We start from the raw sequence: 18,802 nt of genomic DNA, 5'->3' as shown, positions 1-18,802 counted from the left end.
CATCGCCCCCACACATGTCACACATGAGTGTCTCGCATCCCACCCACACACGAGATTTTCACAACACACATGAGAGTCTCACATTCCCCCACACACGAGTCTCACATCCCCCCACACATGCCACACATGAGTCTCACACACGCGATTCTCACAACACACATGAGTCTCACATCGCCCGACACATGAGTAACTCACATCCCATGTCACACATGAGTGTCTCACATACCCCCCACACATGTCACACATGAGTGTCTCATATCCCGCCCTCACACGAGATTCTCACAACACACATGAGTATCACATTCCCCCACACATGAGTCGCACATTCCCCGACACATGAGTGTCTCACATACCCCCCTCACATGTCACACATAAGTGTCTCACATACCCCCCACACATGTCACACATGACTGTCTTATATCCCCCCCACACATGTCACACATGAGTGTCTCACATACCCCCCACACATGTCACACATGAGTGTCTCACATCCCCCCACACATGAGAGTCTCACAATCCCCCCACACATGAGAGTCTCACATCCCTCCCACACACATGTCACACATGTGTCGTACAACCCGTACCGAACGAAAAATTTGTTTGGCCCGTGCAGTGATTATGCACTTCAGATCAAAAACGTGATCTTTTCAATTCAACATAAAAATAATAACTTATTACAGTTCGTAATTTACATTCCTTCATAATTTTAAATTAATAGAATGGTTTTTCCTTCATTTAAACAGCATTTAGGTACATTTAACAAGAATATAATTAAATCGAGGAGAGAGTATCATGTTTTTTCAGTTATAAAACCACCACCCACTTACTTGTATATATCTGTATATTGGTTTTCAAGAGGCGGAGGGGAGCCTGCGGTTTGATCGGTCGACGGCGGCACCGCGAGCCGTACGTAGGTGAGCATTTATTTATTCTTACATTATTTTATAATTCAAACTTCTAAATTACTGTAGAAAATAAATACTCCTAAGTTCATTGAAAATTTTTGAAGATGCCTTGTGGTAAAAATAAAGGTTACTCATAGAAAGGCCTGAATAAACAACACCAGTTACAATAGAATCCGCGGTAAAATTTTCTAACCAAATATATAATTTATTGCAAAATGTAAAAACCATTGTTAACCCAATAATATGTAAGTATTTAAGGCTGATATCGTGGGTGCCTATGACCGCAATCTGTTGAAGTTAATCTTGGTCTGCGTTAAATGTAGTTAAAAACTGGTCAAGCGTATGTCGAACTAGCAACACAGATTTGGTTTGTAAGTTGACAAATAGGCCAAAGAAAAACATTGTAACCGTTTCCATTTTCCCACGTTTTTTCCCATTTATTCCTACGTTTATATCCACGTTTTTATTCACTCAGTTTCTTGTTTGTATGTATGATTGTTTGTCGTTCCGGTTGGATCTTTGTAATTCAATTTTGTGGTACTTCCTGATAAGCCAGCAGGCTGAAATTTTCGGGTACCTTCAAACCCGATGACAATGAAATTTACAACTATAAAACGGTTGGACCGATTTTGATAAAATTTGAATGGAGAGATATTGAAAAACGTGGGTCTTGAGATTTTTTAAATCTATTAATTTTGTTTTTTAACTTGTAAATATTTAACTCTGTAAAATTGTAAATAAAGTTAATTTCTCACCCCAAAAAAGAAATCTATTAATAGAATTATATTATTACTACTATTATTTATTATTGTGGCAACACATCCGTTGTGTTGTAGCAGGTATTTCAGCTAAATCAAATGAGTTTCTGTGAAAATTTCAAATGACAGACGGATGTCCATCCGTCTGTCGTGCCTCCCGACTGGCCGATTAAGACTGCTGCTGAGTGTGTAACCCTAGAAACGGTTTAGATTATCAAATTGAATAATAAATGACTAGATACTATTATAAGCTATCTGATAATAACAATTCATAATTTCATTTTGGAAGGGCAATTATAGCAAGCTGCACTTTATATGTATACACACTTAACTTGCATTTTAAAATTGTCTGGACTTTAAAAGAGACTGCGACCCCTGAGTGTGTTTCGACATTTCTTCTCAGGGTAGTCAGATAGGAAATATTGGCTCCAGCGTTCTCAAAAGACATGTAAAAGTGATAAAATATCCTATTTACAGAATAAATGATTTCATTTTATTTGCTTTCTCACCTAAATTATGAGGAGGAGTAATCTTGATGCTTCATTAGCGTAACGCCTCAGTCAACCAACGTAGGTACTTACCTAGTTTGGTTGTCTGGCGTTGCCCTATGTGTGTAAGCATCTGATTTTTATACCTTGTGATTGAGTAAAGCTCAAGTTTAATGTAATTTATTTATTTTTAGAAAAAAGTCTTTAGGAACTGTCGGTAACTTGGTAAGGGATCCATATGGACAGCTAAATTCAATGTGACTCTTTCAATGTTACTTATTTACTTGTATAAGTTTTCCCATATGTGTCCCATTTGAGGGTATCCGGGGGACCTTATTTATCTTAATCTGGAATTTGAAATTAAAAGTCTTGATCGGCTCGTGACACACGCACTGTCATCATTGTTATCATGTTTTTAAAAACCTGTTACTGACTGACTTATCCGGGTCTGTCATGTCTGGATTCTGAAATCCATTTCGTCCTTGCTTACAAATTTTTGAGATGAGAAATTTTAGAGTCCATTCATAGTGGAAGTACTTTCTTCTTTAGGTACTTTAAATGAGCAATGAAAACATCGAAGCGAAACCTTTTTGTTTCCACGCGGAAGTCCTCATTGACAGACACTAAGAATTTCTTCTTCCGGAGGTGAGCGGAGGACAACGTGCGTAGTGTCAGACTGGTATTAAGTAACTATAATTCTGAAGTACCGCGCAACGTCACTCGCATTTTGGCGCGGTAATGCGGTGCAATACATAGTAGTGAAAAATGGATTCTTAATAATAGAATATGCATTTAGGCCAGCATACTTGTCAATACTCGTTACTAAATATAGGAAAAGGCAATTGCTCAATATCGGAAAATTTAAGGAATTATGCTAAGATAAGCGATTACAAACGATATAGAAATAAAATAGCATTAATTACTAAACAATATACAGACCAAGTTTCTGGTAGAGAAGGTACCAGGAGTAACATGAAGTTAGTCGGACGGTGCGTTTTATTAAAAGTTTAGTTTGAAGAGAAAAAATGTGAGCGCCGTGATTGTCTTCCAAACTCCTTTGCTACGAGCGTCGTTATGAAAACTTAACAAAGCTATGCAATCATACATTTAAAATTCATGTTAACTTATGATCATAAACTTTTAGTTCCAATGAAGCACGGGTTAAGGGCAAGTCTATATCAATTTCAGAAGGAATGTTGACGATATCATTTTATTGAATAAAGCAGCTATAGGTAGGTACTCAAAATTACGAATGTTTTAAAATCTGATAACTCTTCGCCTCCCGCCGCGCCCTGCCGCCCGCGCTCCACAGCTCCACTCGACGAACAACTATCAATTTAATTGGAGATCCGCGGGCATCCTCTTTACCTCGCTTAACTTTTCGATTTACATTCAAAACGGTCTTTTAAAAAACGCAACTCAATAACTACGAGTCTAAACCCTCGTTCCGATGCGTACTTTAGAAATCATTCGGCTGTCAAACTTTGCGGGCGCGCTGCGATTGGCGCAGAGCCGCGGGGAGGAGCCGCAGACCACGCCTCGCACCCGCCGCGCATGCTAAACGCGCTTTAAACCCCGTTTAAGCGGTATTTTGGCCCAAAACCGCAAGAAAATGTATGTAACGTCGGTTAGGGGTAGGGCGTAGCTAAATGAAAAGATTTTCTCGATTGAACGACTATTTTGCGAACATGGCGGACAGTATAACGGATGCGCGGGAAAGTGCAGGCGGCCCGTAACAATCAACTCGGTAATTGGAAAGATTCTGTATTGTGCATATGTATAATCATTTAATTTAAATTTATTGAACCCGGAAAACGATAAATTTAATGAACACAATGTGAAGTTACAACAAGTTTAAAAGTTATGTTTTCGGGTCTGTGAGTTTGAACTAATTAGGGAAGTTTTGAACATTTTCTCTGAATATTCAGAAGCGATCAGTAATGGAGTCGAGGATGCAGGACAGCCACAAATCCTTCCTCATTAAAGACCTGCTCGGAGACGTGCTGCGGCCGGGGGCAGTGCTGGCCATCGGTACGTTATAATCATTTTAATAATAACAATATTTTAGAACTACAGTTTAAAAGGATTTAAGTAGAATAGAATATGCGTGTTGGTTGGTGGACTTAAACTTAAAGTAAGAAAACGTCAAATGTTTTAAATTTTGTTATTTACACTCGGAAAAGTTTATTTTATACACAACTGTTAAAATAAATATGGTATCTACCTTTTCGAAAACATATACTTATAGAAGTAAATTTATTTTCTAGTATACCTATAATTTAAAACCTTTTATTTAATTTTAACCTTAATATCTAAACATTCCTAACTTTTACTAATATTTCAATGAATCCAACGAATTGCCGTCCATTCTTAGTTAACTCGCAGGAAAATAGGATTTTCAAGGGTTCTACTTTTTTATAAGAAGTCATAAAATACAAGAACCCCGTATTTTATTTTTCTCCTCTAAGTTTAACGCTAAGACTAGGACTTTCAAAAAGATGCGTTAAAAATTTTACGATCTTCCAAAATTTTAAGTCAAGATATAAAAATGGTTGCCATCATTAAAATGAATATTTCTTGACTTATCCCGATTAAAGAAGGGAATTTGATTAAATTGGCACTATTTGTATTATTCTAAGCACTTATACAACACAAAAATTCAGTACGGGGCGGAACACTCGCGGTCAAAAATTGAATTTCCAATTATTTTGTCAGCAGAATGCTTAAGAGAACAGAAATAGTTTCAAATTTCCATTGATTCATCGGCAATTGTAAATAGCGGGGCCCAGATTCATAATCATCTTCGTAGCAGTGACTTAGTATCTTCGTAGCACTGGGAGATTAAAAAACCTAGCTACGTAAGTGTCAGTTGGTTTGGGTGGTGTTGTATTTGGTTACAGTAATCAAGTTTGTTGGCGTACATAAAAGCTGAGAGACGACTTAAAGTATTCCTATTCTGTTTTCGTCATTTTATTGTAAGGCCTGATGCAGCCTAAAAATAGGATCAACTGCGTATTTGTTAAGAGTGTTTTTAGACCTAGGTGTAAATAGAAATGGCGTTCACAGTGTGATCGAGTACATTCAAATCCGTACATTTTGCATTGTTTAGTAATAATGCAGACGCTTGCACTCACGATGCGGCGCAATAATCCGGGTAACAGTGAATATAGTTTTACTTAATCAAATTCCCTAACAGGGTCGCGGTACTCATAACATTTGAACAGTGTAAAATAAACTAGGGGTAAGGTAATCACCGTGCACAGTGAACAGAGGGTATGGTCGAGGCACATACATTTGTAATAAAATTGCATGTTTTTAATTGTTGAGTGATAAAACTTCCGTACGAAGTCTTTGCTTTGCTCAATGAAACTACATATTAGTGAAAATGTTTCAAATCTTTGAATCAAAATTATAAGAGAGGCAATTAGTTTACCTAGAAGGACAGACTTTATCTAAAATGCGGTAAAAGGATCGTTTTTAAGAAGTTTTTATTTAACTTGCAATGTTTGTATGTTTTTATTTACTAAAACTTTTAATTACTTTGACACTAGCAAACAACGGTGTTTACGTGACAAGTTTTACCTCTTTATGGGGCTAGTACCTATCGAGAAAATATAGTTAGGATATTGTAAAACCGATTTATTTGAACAAGTTGTACGTAAAGAAATGTAATAACACTATTAGCATCAGTCCCCTACACATCATTAAATGTATCTGCTAGATGTTTATATTTACTAAGTAGAGACTGTACAGCATAAAATTCGGAATAACGTTTTAACTCTAGTAAATAACATTTCCATGATTAATATTTATCAAATTCTTATATAATATATTTAATTTTATGTTGACCCGAGACGTGATTTGACGCGCCATGCTCTACCTATACCTCCTCCGCCAGCATCACGCTATAACTCACCAAAACCTCGTCAACCGCATAACTTGCACAGAGTGGCGCGGAGTGCTACAAAATAATCGCATCCTTATATAATATATTGAATTTTATGTTGACCCGAGACGTGATTTGACGCGCCATGCTCTACCTATACCTCCTCCCCGCCAGCATCACGCTATAACTCACCAAAACCTCGTCTACCGCATAGCTTGCACAGAGTGGCGCGGAGTGCTACAAAATAATCGCATTATAACCAGCATACGTGTCTAAGTGTGCGCGGCGCGATGCTAATAAGCCGGCGCCGCGGCCGCCGCCTGCAGGTGCATACATCACGCTAATAAGCAGCTAGTTACCAGCCTCATGCATGCATTACTAACTAATTCCCAATCCCGACTGCATAATAACTCGTTTATAATGAATTTTTCATGCGTTTCTTGCCATTTTCACGTTCAAATACGCTCTCATAGTCCTCGTACGGAGAGGGTTAATAAACAAAGAAGGCAGTAACAAGCTAATGTTGAGTTTATTTGAATTTATAATTTATTTCGTAGTTTGTGAAACTGTACGTGTGTGGTATGTAATTCTGTTGTTTAAGGAACTTTCCTTAGTGATTAGGTATTTTGACAAAACTTTTGTCTTGTATTAGGTTACTTTAAGTTACATAAAGTCTAAGTGGAAGATCTCACATTTACCTAAGGCTGGTTTCAAACCAAACGTCGTCAGCCATGGACTGTGAGCGAGCAGATTATTGTATTTCCGTATATTTTTCCTTTTTCGTCCTCACGTAACCGACAGTAAGTTACTTTTTTACTTCGCCTTTCGAGTTTCACATCCACACTGTGCCCACGACTGTTCTCAAACCTAAGATAAATGTTTAAGTTAGTTTCTCAATAGTTAATCAAGTCAGCAGTAACTCGAGACACAGATGGTTCCGTATATAAATAGGCTAAAAGATAAACAGATCCGATAAGTAGCAAATAAATTTGTGTGAAGATACCCGCCTACAACCTTCACTGAACTTGTCAACTACCAACAGATCTATGATTATGCTAGGAATTTTATTCGTTGTTATAGCGGCAGCAGCTTTTACCCTTTGAAAAAAAAGCCTATCTATACTTCTATAAGCTATAACCGCATATGTGATTCGATCACAGGTTAAGCTATGCTTGACGCGGTTTGTCTGAAGATGGGTGACCATCTTTGTCATAACGAGTTCCTCCGTGTTTCGGAAGGCACGTTAAATTGTGGGTCCTGGCTGTTATTCCTACATCTTTGACAGTCGTTACAGGTAGTCAGAAGCTTGAACAAGTCTGACAGCCAGTCTAACCAAGGGGTATCGTGTTGTCCAGGTAACTGGGTTGAGGAGGTCAGATAGGCAGTCGCTCCTTGTAAAACACTGGTACTTAGCTGAAACCGGTTGGACTCGAAGCCGACCCCAACATAGTAGGCCAATGATGATGATGATATAAAGGTGAAGAGTTTGTTTGTTTGAACGCGCTAATCTCAGCAGAACCAGTAGGGTTCAAATTGAAAAAATATTTTTATGTTGAATAGAACATTCATCGAGGAAGGTTTTAGGCTATATACCATCACGCTGTGACTAATAGGAGCGAAGATACAATGGAAAATGTGGAAAAAACAATGCAGCTATAAATCATAACATATCTTCTAACCACGCGGACGAAGTCGAGGGCAACAGCTAGTAAGTAGATATAATTATTTTACAATAACATTGAACATGTTGATCATGGTGCGTGTGTACGTGCCATTCCCACAGTTTCCCCGCGGTCGTCCCGGTCCGCCTCGTTATAACAAATAAGTATTTCTTTGTGAAAAGTTTACAACTAACGACCACTCGGCGCGCTGACCACCTTACACGAAACCTCCGAAGTTTGGCTTCTTCACTTTAAATATAAATCGTAACTTTAACTGTTTCAATTGAGCAATGAGAAAAGGTATATGAGCAGTGACATGTTGTCACTTAACTTTGGCTCCCCGGTAGTTGCTATGCTTAATTTGTTGAACAAAATGTATCTGAAAATAAACAAATTACTTCTAATTCGGTTAATATGTAAGCTAGTATATTTTGGTCAATGATATCTAGTATTTTTGTTGCTCGAGAAAAATAACTTTCCACGTTGCGTTAATTACTTGGAGAAAAACGATTTTGACGCTATCGCCACAGATTATGCCGACGGCTATCACGCCAGGCAGGCAGCTCATATAAAACCATTTAGGCCTAGACTGGACTCAGCAGGGAGGTGGAATAGATCTATTTCATATACCATAACATTAAGGAAGCAAATCTGGTTAAAAATTCATTGTATGCATAAGTTGCTGTACACACACAAGTAACATTATTGTTAACCTTGATTTATAATTACATTATTCATGTGTTATATCAATTAATCATACAATGTTGAAAACAATCAAATGAAATTATAGTTATCTAGCTAAGTTAAGTTAATAATCCTTTTGTAGTACAGGGTGTTATGTTTTAACTTCTAACTGCCAAAAGGAGGGTTATACGTAGGTATAGTTTGTATTTGCATGTTCATACAAAATTCTAAAGTAACTCTGTCCGAAAGAAAAAACATTTTCTGCGAGATTTGCGATAAACGAATTCCATGAGAACCAAGTCGCGGGAAAAGATAGTTTGGTTATGGTCATTTTCTCAAAAATATATGTATCTTTCGTAATTAAGACAGCGTTCGTAAGAAACGCTTTCATTCGACCGTTTTTTCTCCGATTCACTTTGCAAAACCGATTATGGCGTAAAAGCCTTTTTATTTTTCGGTTTTTTATATAACCTATGACACTTAGGAATAATGTGCCTTTCTATTGGTGAAAGAATTTTTAAAATCGGTTTAGTAGATCCCAAGATTACCCCTTACAAAAGGGATGATGACTGAGTATAAAAAGAAAAAATCTCATTAGTCCCTCAGTTAGATAAATGAAAAGTATGAGACACGTATGTTTTCCTTTTTCAGAAAAACTAGAATTGACAAAGATTAACTGCTTTAATGTTTAGGAGAGGGGGCTTGTGACGTAACGATATGGTAAAATTTATACTCAATCGTGACGTCACGCGTAAGTTTCATTCACTGTAATTTGGTCAATTTATGTTTGCGGGACAAATTAAAAAATACGTATCCATTATTATACAAAAAACTACAAGACGGAAACTGCAAAAAAAATGTCATCATCCCTATTTAATAAAAATACAAACACACAAACTTTACTTCTTTTTACCATTGGTATAGACATCCAGTAATTTCGTGAAGCGAAAGCCATGGTAGGAAGACGTGGTGGTGCAATTGTTTTACCGCGACGTTTTAAACATGAACACAATGTCAATACCCACAATATTCAAAATCCGAATAAACGCCAAATGAAACACTTTATTTATTTACTAGCTGTTGCCTTTGCTCCTATTAGTCGCAGCGTGATGTTTTATAGCCTTGCTCGAAAAATGGTCTATTCAACACAAAAATATTTTTTCAATTTGAACCAGTAGTTCCTGAGATTAGCGCGTTCAAACAAACAAACAAACAAACTCTTCAGCTTTATATATTAGTATAGATAAATGTGATAAGAATTTGCACCCCTTCTTTACAAGTACAAGTACATGTATGAAGAATTACAAAATCTATAATATTTCAATGATGTATTATAAATCAATAAGACAATCATTAGTACAAAGAACTTGCATATGCTCTTGAGCGCAGCAGGCCGCCTCTCTAGCGCGCACGCGTCCGCCACGCGCCGTGGTCGAGGACCGATTGACTCCGTTTCTTCTCAATTCAAATTAACGACTTTTAATTTGTTTTGTGCAATCAATTTTGAGAAGGTAGTTGCAAAAAATAATAAAATAGACTTTATAGAAAATGTTTTTCGTGACCTAAAACTCTGAAAAGTAAAGAGCGACTGCCCTAGTAGAAAAACACAGTAATTTGAAATTACTGTGGTTTCAGCAGTAATATTGTTAACAATAAGCGTTCTTAATGTTATTTACTTAGTTTACTTTAAAAGTGTAGATATATTATTCAATTATGGTCTTGTAAGATGTAAAAAGTCACAGCTAGAAACTAAACTTATTTTAATCACAAATTATCAATTCTATCACACTATCTCATATTTAAATTTTGAAACTATATAATACAAATTTAGGTCTTTTTAGATAAGTTTAAAACTTGCAAAGCATGATTTAACAGATATTCATTTGATATTATTACCTACGCTGTTCTACTTTCACATTGAATCTCCTAAAAATGGTTTTGACATCCCGCTAAATCGGCTAATATGTTTATTCCAAAATATAAAAGTCTTTTACGAATTATGATTCACAAAGTGGAACAGCAATTTATTAGCAAAACGGAGAATCGCTTATTATAATCAGCGCCTATTCATACTCGCAGTGAAATAAATTGCTTCATAACATTCCTTAGCCTCCTGCAATCATTGGGATGAACGATATGCCTCCATACATTTCTTGTTAAATGAGTGTTATTTTAGGACACTTCTTAATCCTGGTCTACTTAAACGGGATTATCTACAAATGGGGGTTAAACAAAAACATTTTAATATTGGGTTCGTTGTGCAGGAGTGCGACCAATAAAATCTTTAACGGAGAAGCGAATTTTACGATTGATGAAGATGAATGAATGGCTATGGGCTTAAATTGAAAACAAAATAATTGGAAATTCAGTAAGGGACGGTATTGGTACACTCAAGGTCAATACAATGAATTTTCAATTATTGTGTTGGCTGTTAAGCCAATTTTCATTCATTCATCGGCCATTGTAAATAGCAGTATTGGGGCCCATTTCTGGAACACCGACTACGTATGTTTCTGGTACCACAATATGAACAATACCCAATAATCATTTATATCAGGCATTTCACTTCGCATGTTCGTATGTTTTATTAATTTGTTAATTAAATAGTTTACAAATCAGTCTAATACAGAAAATCAAATAAAAGATTATATTTAAGGGCCCTGAATGATTTACCAACAGACCCGCGATACGAAAAGAATTGACACTGGCAGTCTACAGTGTGTGGCGTTCATGAAATTAATTAAGACTTTTGGTATCGTGGCTTTCTTCTACAAGTTCCTAAAAAGTTACTTTCAATTGATTGCAATTTTTGTTCGTCGTCGATCGTGCTTCGTCGCTGTCGCTGTGGCATAGAGCACCAGCCCTGCTTACCTAGTGCATAGAGCGCTAACTTTATAAAGAAACTAGCCCGAGACTTCGTCCACGTGGTTAGAAGATATAAGTTATGTTACCTGCCCTGTTTATCCATATTTTCCATAGTATCTTCGCTACTATTAGTCGCAGCGTGATGGTATATAGCCTAAAACCTTCCTGGATGAATGGTCTATTCAATACAAAAATAATTCTTCAATTTGAACCAGTAGTTCCTGAGATTAGCGCGTTCAAACAAACAAACTCTTCAGCTTTATATATTGGTATAGATCGGTCAGCTAGTTATTAATAAAATATAAATTAATGTAAATTCTTAAAGAAATAAACGTATCTTAAACGTCAAAACTGTTCCTAACTTGCCTTGAAGGGAATATGAATAACATTGCCTCCTAGTGACGTAGAACGACAAAAGAAAAAAACACCACGTTGTCTAGATGTGGTAGTTACTGGTTTAGTTTCTATTACCCATCGCGCAGATTACAAGTGATTGAGATAAGCACAGACGCAGGAAGCCCGACAACCCTTACAATAACATTAATGATTGTACCGCGACCGACATTGCTTGATATTTTAACGATTTAGGATCTTCTAATCCGTTTTTCTCTGAATATTGTATTCTATTGAAATGAAACTACTTTTACGGATTTTATCGCGGTTTAATTTTAGATTTTAGCTCCCGACGTTTCGAAACCTTTGCAGGTATCATGGTCAAGTCTGCCCGTGACCATGATACCTGCAAAGGGTAAGGTAAAGAAGTTTCATTTCAATGTCTAACATTCGCGTAAACCTAAGAAACCACTATTGTATTCTATTCTCATTTTTGTTATGCGTAATCACATTTATAAGTAACTAGCTGTTGCCCGGGACTTCGTCCCCGTGGGTAGAAGATATAAGTTATGATTTACACCTGCCTTGTTTTTTTCACATTTTCCATTGTATCTTCGCTCCTATTAGTCGCAGCGTGATGGTTTAAAAACCTAAAGCCTTCCTCGGTGAATGGTCTATTCAACACAAAAAGAATTTTTCAATTTGGACCAGTAGTTCCACAGATTAGCGCGTTCAAACAAACAAACAAACTCTTCAGCTTTATATATTAGTATAGATAAGCGTAGTAATGCGTGCTTTGACGAGTAAATGTAAAAATGGATGTTTTACATTCGATAATATACATTAGAATACGATATATATTATTCACTAAACATTGATATTTTTTAAGGGCAGGCACGCCTATTGAAGAAATACTGAAGTTGTGGAGGACTGTAAAAGAGAGACATGACTACTCTATGCTGGTCACGATCCCATAACTGAAATCGTTTGGAACATAGACCAAGAGTGCACCTAGAGTCAATACGAGTATTGTAACGTTTTTAAAGTACTTGGAAAACGGTCTACTTGAAATATAAACTTTTGTTTTTGATTTTCAGATATGCACCGCTTACAGTAGAAATACGTTTTAATATATTCGGCAATTTTGATCTTTAGCACTTTTATATTATCATGCTTTCTTTTAAAGTTGTTGAAAAGTTAAAAGAGTTTGTTGCGCCGTTTCATCTCCGCTGAGAGGTGAAGGGTGGACCAACTAGGGTGTTGTCCCATGTCACTGGTCTTCAAAGATTTAGTTCAGAAGTAGTAGTAGCAGTAAATCATTCTTATTTGAATAACTTTGTATGCTTCATCATCAGAGTGTGATGTTTCTCAATGATTTTTAATTGTAATTTTTATTTCATAGCCGCTGTTTGGGTGTTTTTCAAGTATCAAGTACAGTTAATCGCTCATCAGTTGTAAGACAGGGGTGTCGATGTTAAAGAGCGCAGCGGGACATCGCTAATTTGTCACGCGTGCTGTTTACATTGTTGTGCCGGGACTGGGGGCCGAGACACCGAGACACGGTGCTCCGCCCCGGGCATAATGCATACAAAAAATATTGTCGGTTTTGACTAAAATATGTATTGAAGTCAATGTAGCAAGTGACTCTGTCGCAAGACGTTGCGTCTTCCTACATTTTACGCAATAGAACTGTAATTACCGTGACGTAATAGAATCATCTATATGTTTAATACGTGTAGTTATTTTGTCCTATTTTAACAGTTTGTTTTAGTTTTTGTCGTCGGTCGGAGGCATGGAAATAATTTTCATTTTTAAACATCGTACGATTTGTTTTTGTGTGATTTATGTCCAATAACCCTCAACGATTTTTAAAAAACGGAACTATATTATTGCTAAGGCACCACTGTTTGAGCTAGATAGTTGACATTCGCGTTCGCGACGATCGTGACGTACTTCTTATGCTGTAACAACAAATAATATTAAAAAACCTGTATTTACTTATAACCCAATCGATTTGATTTTCTTTTCATTGCTAATGTCCAACATACTTAACTTAAGCTGTAAATATATGCCGTCGGAAGATCTTTATTTACACATTACGATTTACGAAGACTAATGTGATTGAAAAACTATTGAATCATCCTAAAAAAATCTTCTTTGCTGGTATGATTTGACTAATCAAACAGGTAATAGAAGAAAAGCAAAAAATTGATTTCAGTTTTGTCTAGATAAATTGAATTCTTACGTTTGTAAAAAACTTCTACGCATATCATTTACGTTTGTTTGTCAATGACGTTTTAGTTTAAATATTTGATTTGATTAAGATTCTAGCTCTGTTTTTCAGATCAGTCATTATTAGTTCTATTTCAATATGCAAACTATAAGCCCCCAACCTTACATAACGGATGTAATGTACATATATAATCTGGACCTGACATTATATTATCGCAAAAAATATTTTATTTATTTATTTATTATTTATTACAAGTAACAAGACTCATAGTGTTAGTTACAATAATATACTTACAACCTATGTTAGTTAAACTTGGATTAAAACATAGATAAATAGATTGTGACATCACAGCTGCAAGGTGACAGGCCAGACACACAATCCTGCCTACTTGACGTCATAGACAACACTCAGTGCGGGTTAGTGCTGCCCCGCACCAGGAATGCATAGGGATGCGCACCGTTTCCGCATCACCGTACAGAAACAAAGATCAAGTATTATTATTAGTTGAAACTAGCTGCTGCCCACGACTTCGTCCCCGTGGGTAGAAGATATAAGTTATGATTTATACCTGCCCTGTTTTTTTCACATTTTCCATTGTATATTCGCTCCTATTAGTCGCAGCGTGATGGTTTATAGCCTAAAGCCTTTTTCGATGAATGGTCTATTCAACACAACAATATTTTTTCAATTTGGACCAGTAGTTCCTGAGATTAGCGCGTTCAAACAAACAAACAAACAAACTCTTCAGCTTTATATATTAGTATAGAAGTATAGACGAGATCATACCCGCAATGCCTGATATTGCAGGTATAACCTCCCGGAAAGATGTGATTTCTCCGAGCGCTTCTTCCACAAATATTCGTTCTGAATTTGGGTGTCTTATGAATCTCAAGAATACACAAGAATTAATTACCTTATTTCAAGAGTCGTTATTTAATTGAACCTGGTCGAGCAGAAATGACAATACTAATGTTTTTTTAAATTCATGTATGCAAACAATTTAATTAAACCCATATCCGAAACATAATATACATACTCCTAGTAAATTAATAAATGAAATAAAGACCACTGTTAGTGGTTCGTTTCCTGTTTCTTGTATGTACCTACTTGAAGTTTTCTACTAATTTTCTCCTCTAATGTGAGATAGGAAATATTGTCTGAGTAGTGGTTGCAGCATTATAATATTGTTATATTTCGATGTGACATAGGACATGATTGAAGATAATGCTCATTTATTTGTTTACAGAGAGAGTATGTCAGATTTATAAAATGAAGTATTCAAGCGGTATCGCTTTGCGCAGCTGCCGTCGGCAGTTGGGCTCCTGTTTTTTCATCCAAATCTCATTTCTTGCATAACAGTTATTGATAAAGCGTATTCTATAACTAGCTGTTACCCCCGACTTCGTCCGCGTGGTTAGAAGATATAAGTTAGGATTTTTGAACGCAAGCCCTCGAAGATGAATATTTTTCCCCGTTTTTGCCACATTCTCCATTGTAGTTCGCTCCTATTAGTTGCAACGTGATGTTATATGTATAGCCTAAAACCTCCCTCGATGAATGGTCTATTGAACACAAAAATATTTTTTCAATTTGAACCTGTAGTTCCTGAGATTGGCGCGTTCAAACAAACAAACAAACTGTTCAGCTTATTAAATTAGTATAGGTTAGGTACACCTATAATAAAACCTAGAAGGAAAGTCCTTCACAAAATCGTAAAGTTAGATTAATCTTTTAACCCACAATTCTTGACATGAGACAAAACTACAAGAAATATAAAAAAAACCTCAAGAAGTTAATAATAATAATCAATTATGATTTTTGCTAAGCTGATTACTTACTGAAATTAAAAAGAATAGTCCTTTTCCAGATCATTATTAAAAGAAACCACAAAATTGATTGTGGCATTGAATTGGCAGATACCTACGTATAGGCCAAGTTGAATATAGGATATTTGTGTATTCGATTTTTTTAAACCAGTAAACTCGCAAATAAACCTCAAAAAAGACATAATCAATCCTCCTTTCTTCTGAAGTCGGTTAAAAGTCACCTTCCACACCTTTCAGCTTTTATCCTTATATGTTTTCGGAAAAAATAACAGTTATCGAAGGACAAAGAACCTTAAAACGCCTTAAAAACAACTACGTTCCTGGAAAGATGAATTTCAGATTCGCGACTTCATTTAAATTTTAAATGAAAAACATCATTTTGCGAAACTTCAACTTTTTGCCCTTTTCTTACTTTTTGATTTAATTTGCGTGTCATTAAAGAGTATTAGTGAGCATGTTTCACCTTAGCCGAAACATACCAGTCTGGTACAGATTTATATTGCTGCTTCGGTTAGGTACTAAACACCATTATGCTGTGAGCAGTTGTATTTTGTCTTGCCCGATGGGGTCACGGAGAATAGTATATTTACATTATAACATAAACACAGTATAATATTTTTAACGATGTTGTCGTAGAAGATACTCATGCGGAAACATTAAGACCTCTCGAGGCCGCGAGGAGGAGTGCACGCTAAAACATATTTATGCGATATTATAACGAGAGAAACACTCGAGCGAGCTCTCCACGACTCCCGCCATGTAACAAGTAATCGTGGTGCGGCCACGCCATTAACAACGCCCTATACAAAAGTTTAGCGAAAGAAAACCCGATGAAAAGCGGCCACCCGGTCTGAATGCCGAACGCCCACTCCTCACCATTTTCACGCAAATTAAAAGACACAAACGTAACCATACACAAGACTTCCCGCGCGCGCTAAAACACACCATTCACAGACGTCGTATTCAATTGCTCGAGAGCGAAACGGAACGCCCCGAGGCATTAATTAGAGCAGAAACCTCATGTCTATGGCCGTTCCTTTTTTAAAACTGAGGTCTTTATGCGAGCCCGCCTTTGTGCGCGTTCCGTTTGTGTTCATGGTTAAGTGTCAAGCGAGGCTTTAACATCTTTGTTAAGAGTAATTTTCGGAAATTCTCATTTGACACCATCTAGCAAGCTGCCTCAAACAGAAACTACTTCCATTATGGGCTTACATATAAAACTCCCCACATTTGTCAGCAGGTCCACCGCAGAGCGAGGAAGATCAAGAACCATTAAGATGTAATTCGAGAGCCAGTCAGAATCTAGAAACATCTGATGCTGAGGACGACATATCCGTGGGCGACAACAGAAGTGAGACATCCACGCCAAAGAAGCAGTTTACATTTCCGAAAGAATTCAAAAAAAAGTCGGATGAGGAAGACGGAGAAAGATCATCACCATTAGAATACAACTTGAACAATCAGGCGAATTATAGTTCACCTTTCAAAGAAGATGAGAGTGAATATGAGCGGACAGATGAACGCATGAAGCTTTACGACACGAGCCTGTTTCACCTGTACCGGCCGGAGCGGGACGGGAAGAAGGACGAGGGTGAAGGCGCGGGCTACGAGCACATGGGCGGAGGCCTGTCCGACAGCATCTACGGCAGGTCTATGGACCTGTCCAAGAACTCGTTCCAGTCGCAACTGTTGGCAGGCTTTGCGTCTGTCATTGCTGGAAGTAGTCAGAGAGAGTCGCAAGAATCAAACGGTAATACATTGTTATAGCTTTATACTTACTGCAGCTACTGTTTCTTTTCAATTCGGATTGTTTTTCGAATTCGATTTTCTTCTTAAAGTCCGAAATCTTTTAGATCGTCAGCCTGGTAATCGTCCATCTGCATCTTCGAGCTCGAGTCGCAAGCCGCGCCGCCGCCGCACCGCCTTCACTCACGCACAGCTTGCATACCTGGAGCGCAAGTTCCGATGCCAGAAGTACCTCAGTGTGGCAGACCGCGGCGACGTTGCTGAAGCGCTAAGTCTTAGCGAGACCCAAGTCAAGACCTGGTACCAAAACCGACGGTAAGATTTTTATTTCAATTGTAGATACTGGGATTTATATTTAAGAAATCTACATAAGAGAAAAAAAAATTAAAAACTATTTTATTCAGCCCCATGCTGGGCGCCAACATTAAATTGGTATAATGAACATTCTGGCCATTCTTAAGGGATTAAAGAACGTTTTTTTTCTACAGAATGCTCTCTTCAGTTTATTTCACTGTAGCGTTAGGTTATGTATGCTCAAGTATTTCTCATCACAGGACCAAATGGAAGCGTCAGAACCAGCTGCGGCTGGAGCAGCTCCGCGCGCAAGCGGCGAGCGGCGAGCGCGACCTGTCGGCGCACGCGCTGCCGCTCGCCTGCGCGCTGCTGCCGCCCTACCCCGCCTATATGCACTGTCATCTGTGAAACAAGAATCCCGACATCTCTAGTGAAGTTATAACGTATTTAAGTATAAGCGTACGCTGCTAGAAGGTGAAACTACTCTTACAGTTGATCGCCTTTCGTGCCAAATATGGATTGATAGTTGTTTTGGACCTTATTTGATTAGTTCCTTTTATTGTATAGAGTACTTGTCATTCAGTTAAGTTCATAATGTGTGATCGTAAAAAGAAGTTCATTTCCGTTACAAAAGAAAGGTCAAAAGGAAATTGAAGAGGATTTACAGCAATGTATTTAATTGTATAAATTAGTGTAAATGATTTAGTACAAAGTTTTATTATTATGTAAGTGAGTAGCGAGTATCTGTAGAGATTAGACGATATCTTAGAATTAAGTTGCAAATGTTAGTGTAGCCTGTCGGCTGTGCAATATTTTAACAGTGTAAATACGTCACGCTTTAATCTAGTCAAAATACCAAATAATTTTGTTTCCTTTATTTTCTGCCTTTATTTAAAAAAAAAATTAAGGTTAATATTTTTTTTAATTTTATTCGCCGTTAATAATTATGTTATATTGATCGAAAAAAAGGTTTTTTGTAATTAATAAGGTTTCCTCAATTTATAAGGTAATTACTATAATAATATCTAGTTAGACAAATTTTGTTCTAGGTAAGATTTGCTGGCAGCGGCGAGAGGCGAGTTGCCCGTCGCATTAGTACCAATTAATTACACCAATTACTTTA

At 37.1% G+C, this 18,802-nt stretch overlaps 1 protein-coding gene across 1 annotated transcript; it reads left to right on the top strand.

The window, feature by feature from the left end:
* The first annotated feature begins 4,091 nt into the window (after positions 1-4,091).
* On the top strand, positions 4,092-18,522 carry LOC113494057 (homeobox protein MSH-A-like). Its single transcript, XM_026872192.1, has 4 exons — positions 4,092-4,182; positions 16,880-17,389; positions 17,493-17,700; positions 17,940-18,522. Exons 1-4 carry the CDS (start codon positions 4,092-4,094, stop codon positions 18,085-18,087), a joined length of 957 nt encoding a protein of 318 aa, XP_026727993.1. The 3' UTR covers positions 18,088-18,522.
* The last annotated feature ends 280 nt before the right edge of the window (positions 18,523-18,802 follow it).

This window comes from Trichoplusia ni, chromosome 5 (genome assembly GCF_003590095.1).
Source record: "Trichoplusia ni isolate ovarian cell line Hi5 chromosome 5, tn1, whole genome shotgun sequence".
Taxonomy (NCBI): Eukaryota; Metazoa; Arthropoda; class Insecta; order Lepidoptera; family Noctuidae; genus Trichoplusia; species Trichoplusia ni.
The sequence above is the reverse complement of the archived record's forward strand: the minus strand, read 5'-3'. Positions and strand labels throughout refer to the sequence as shown.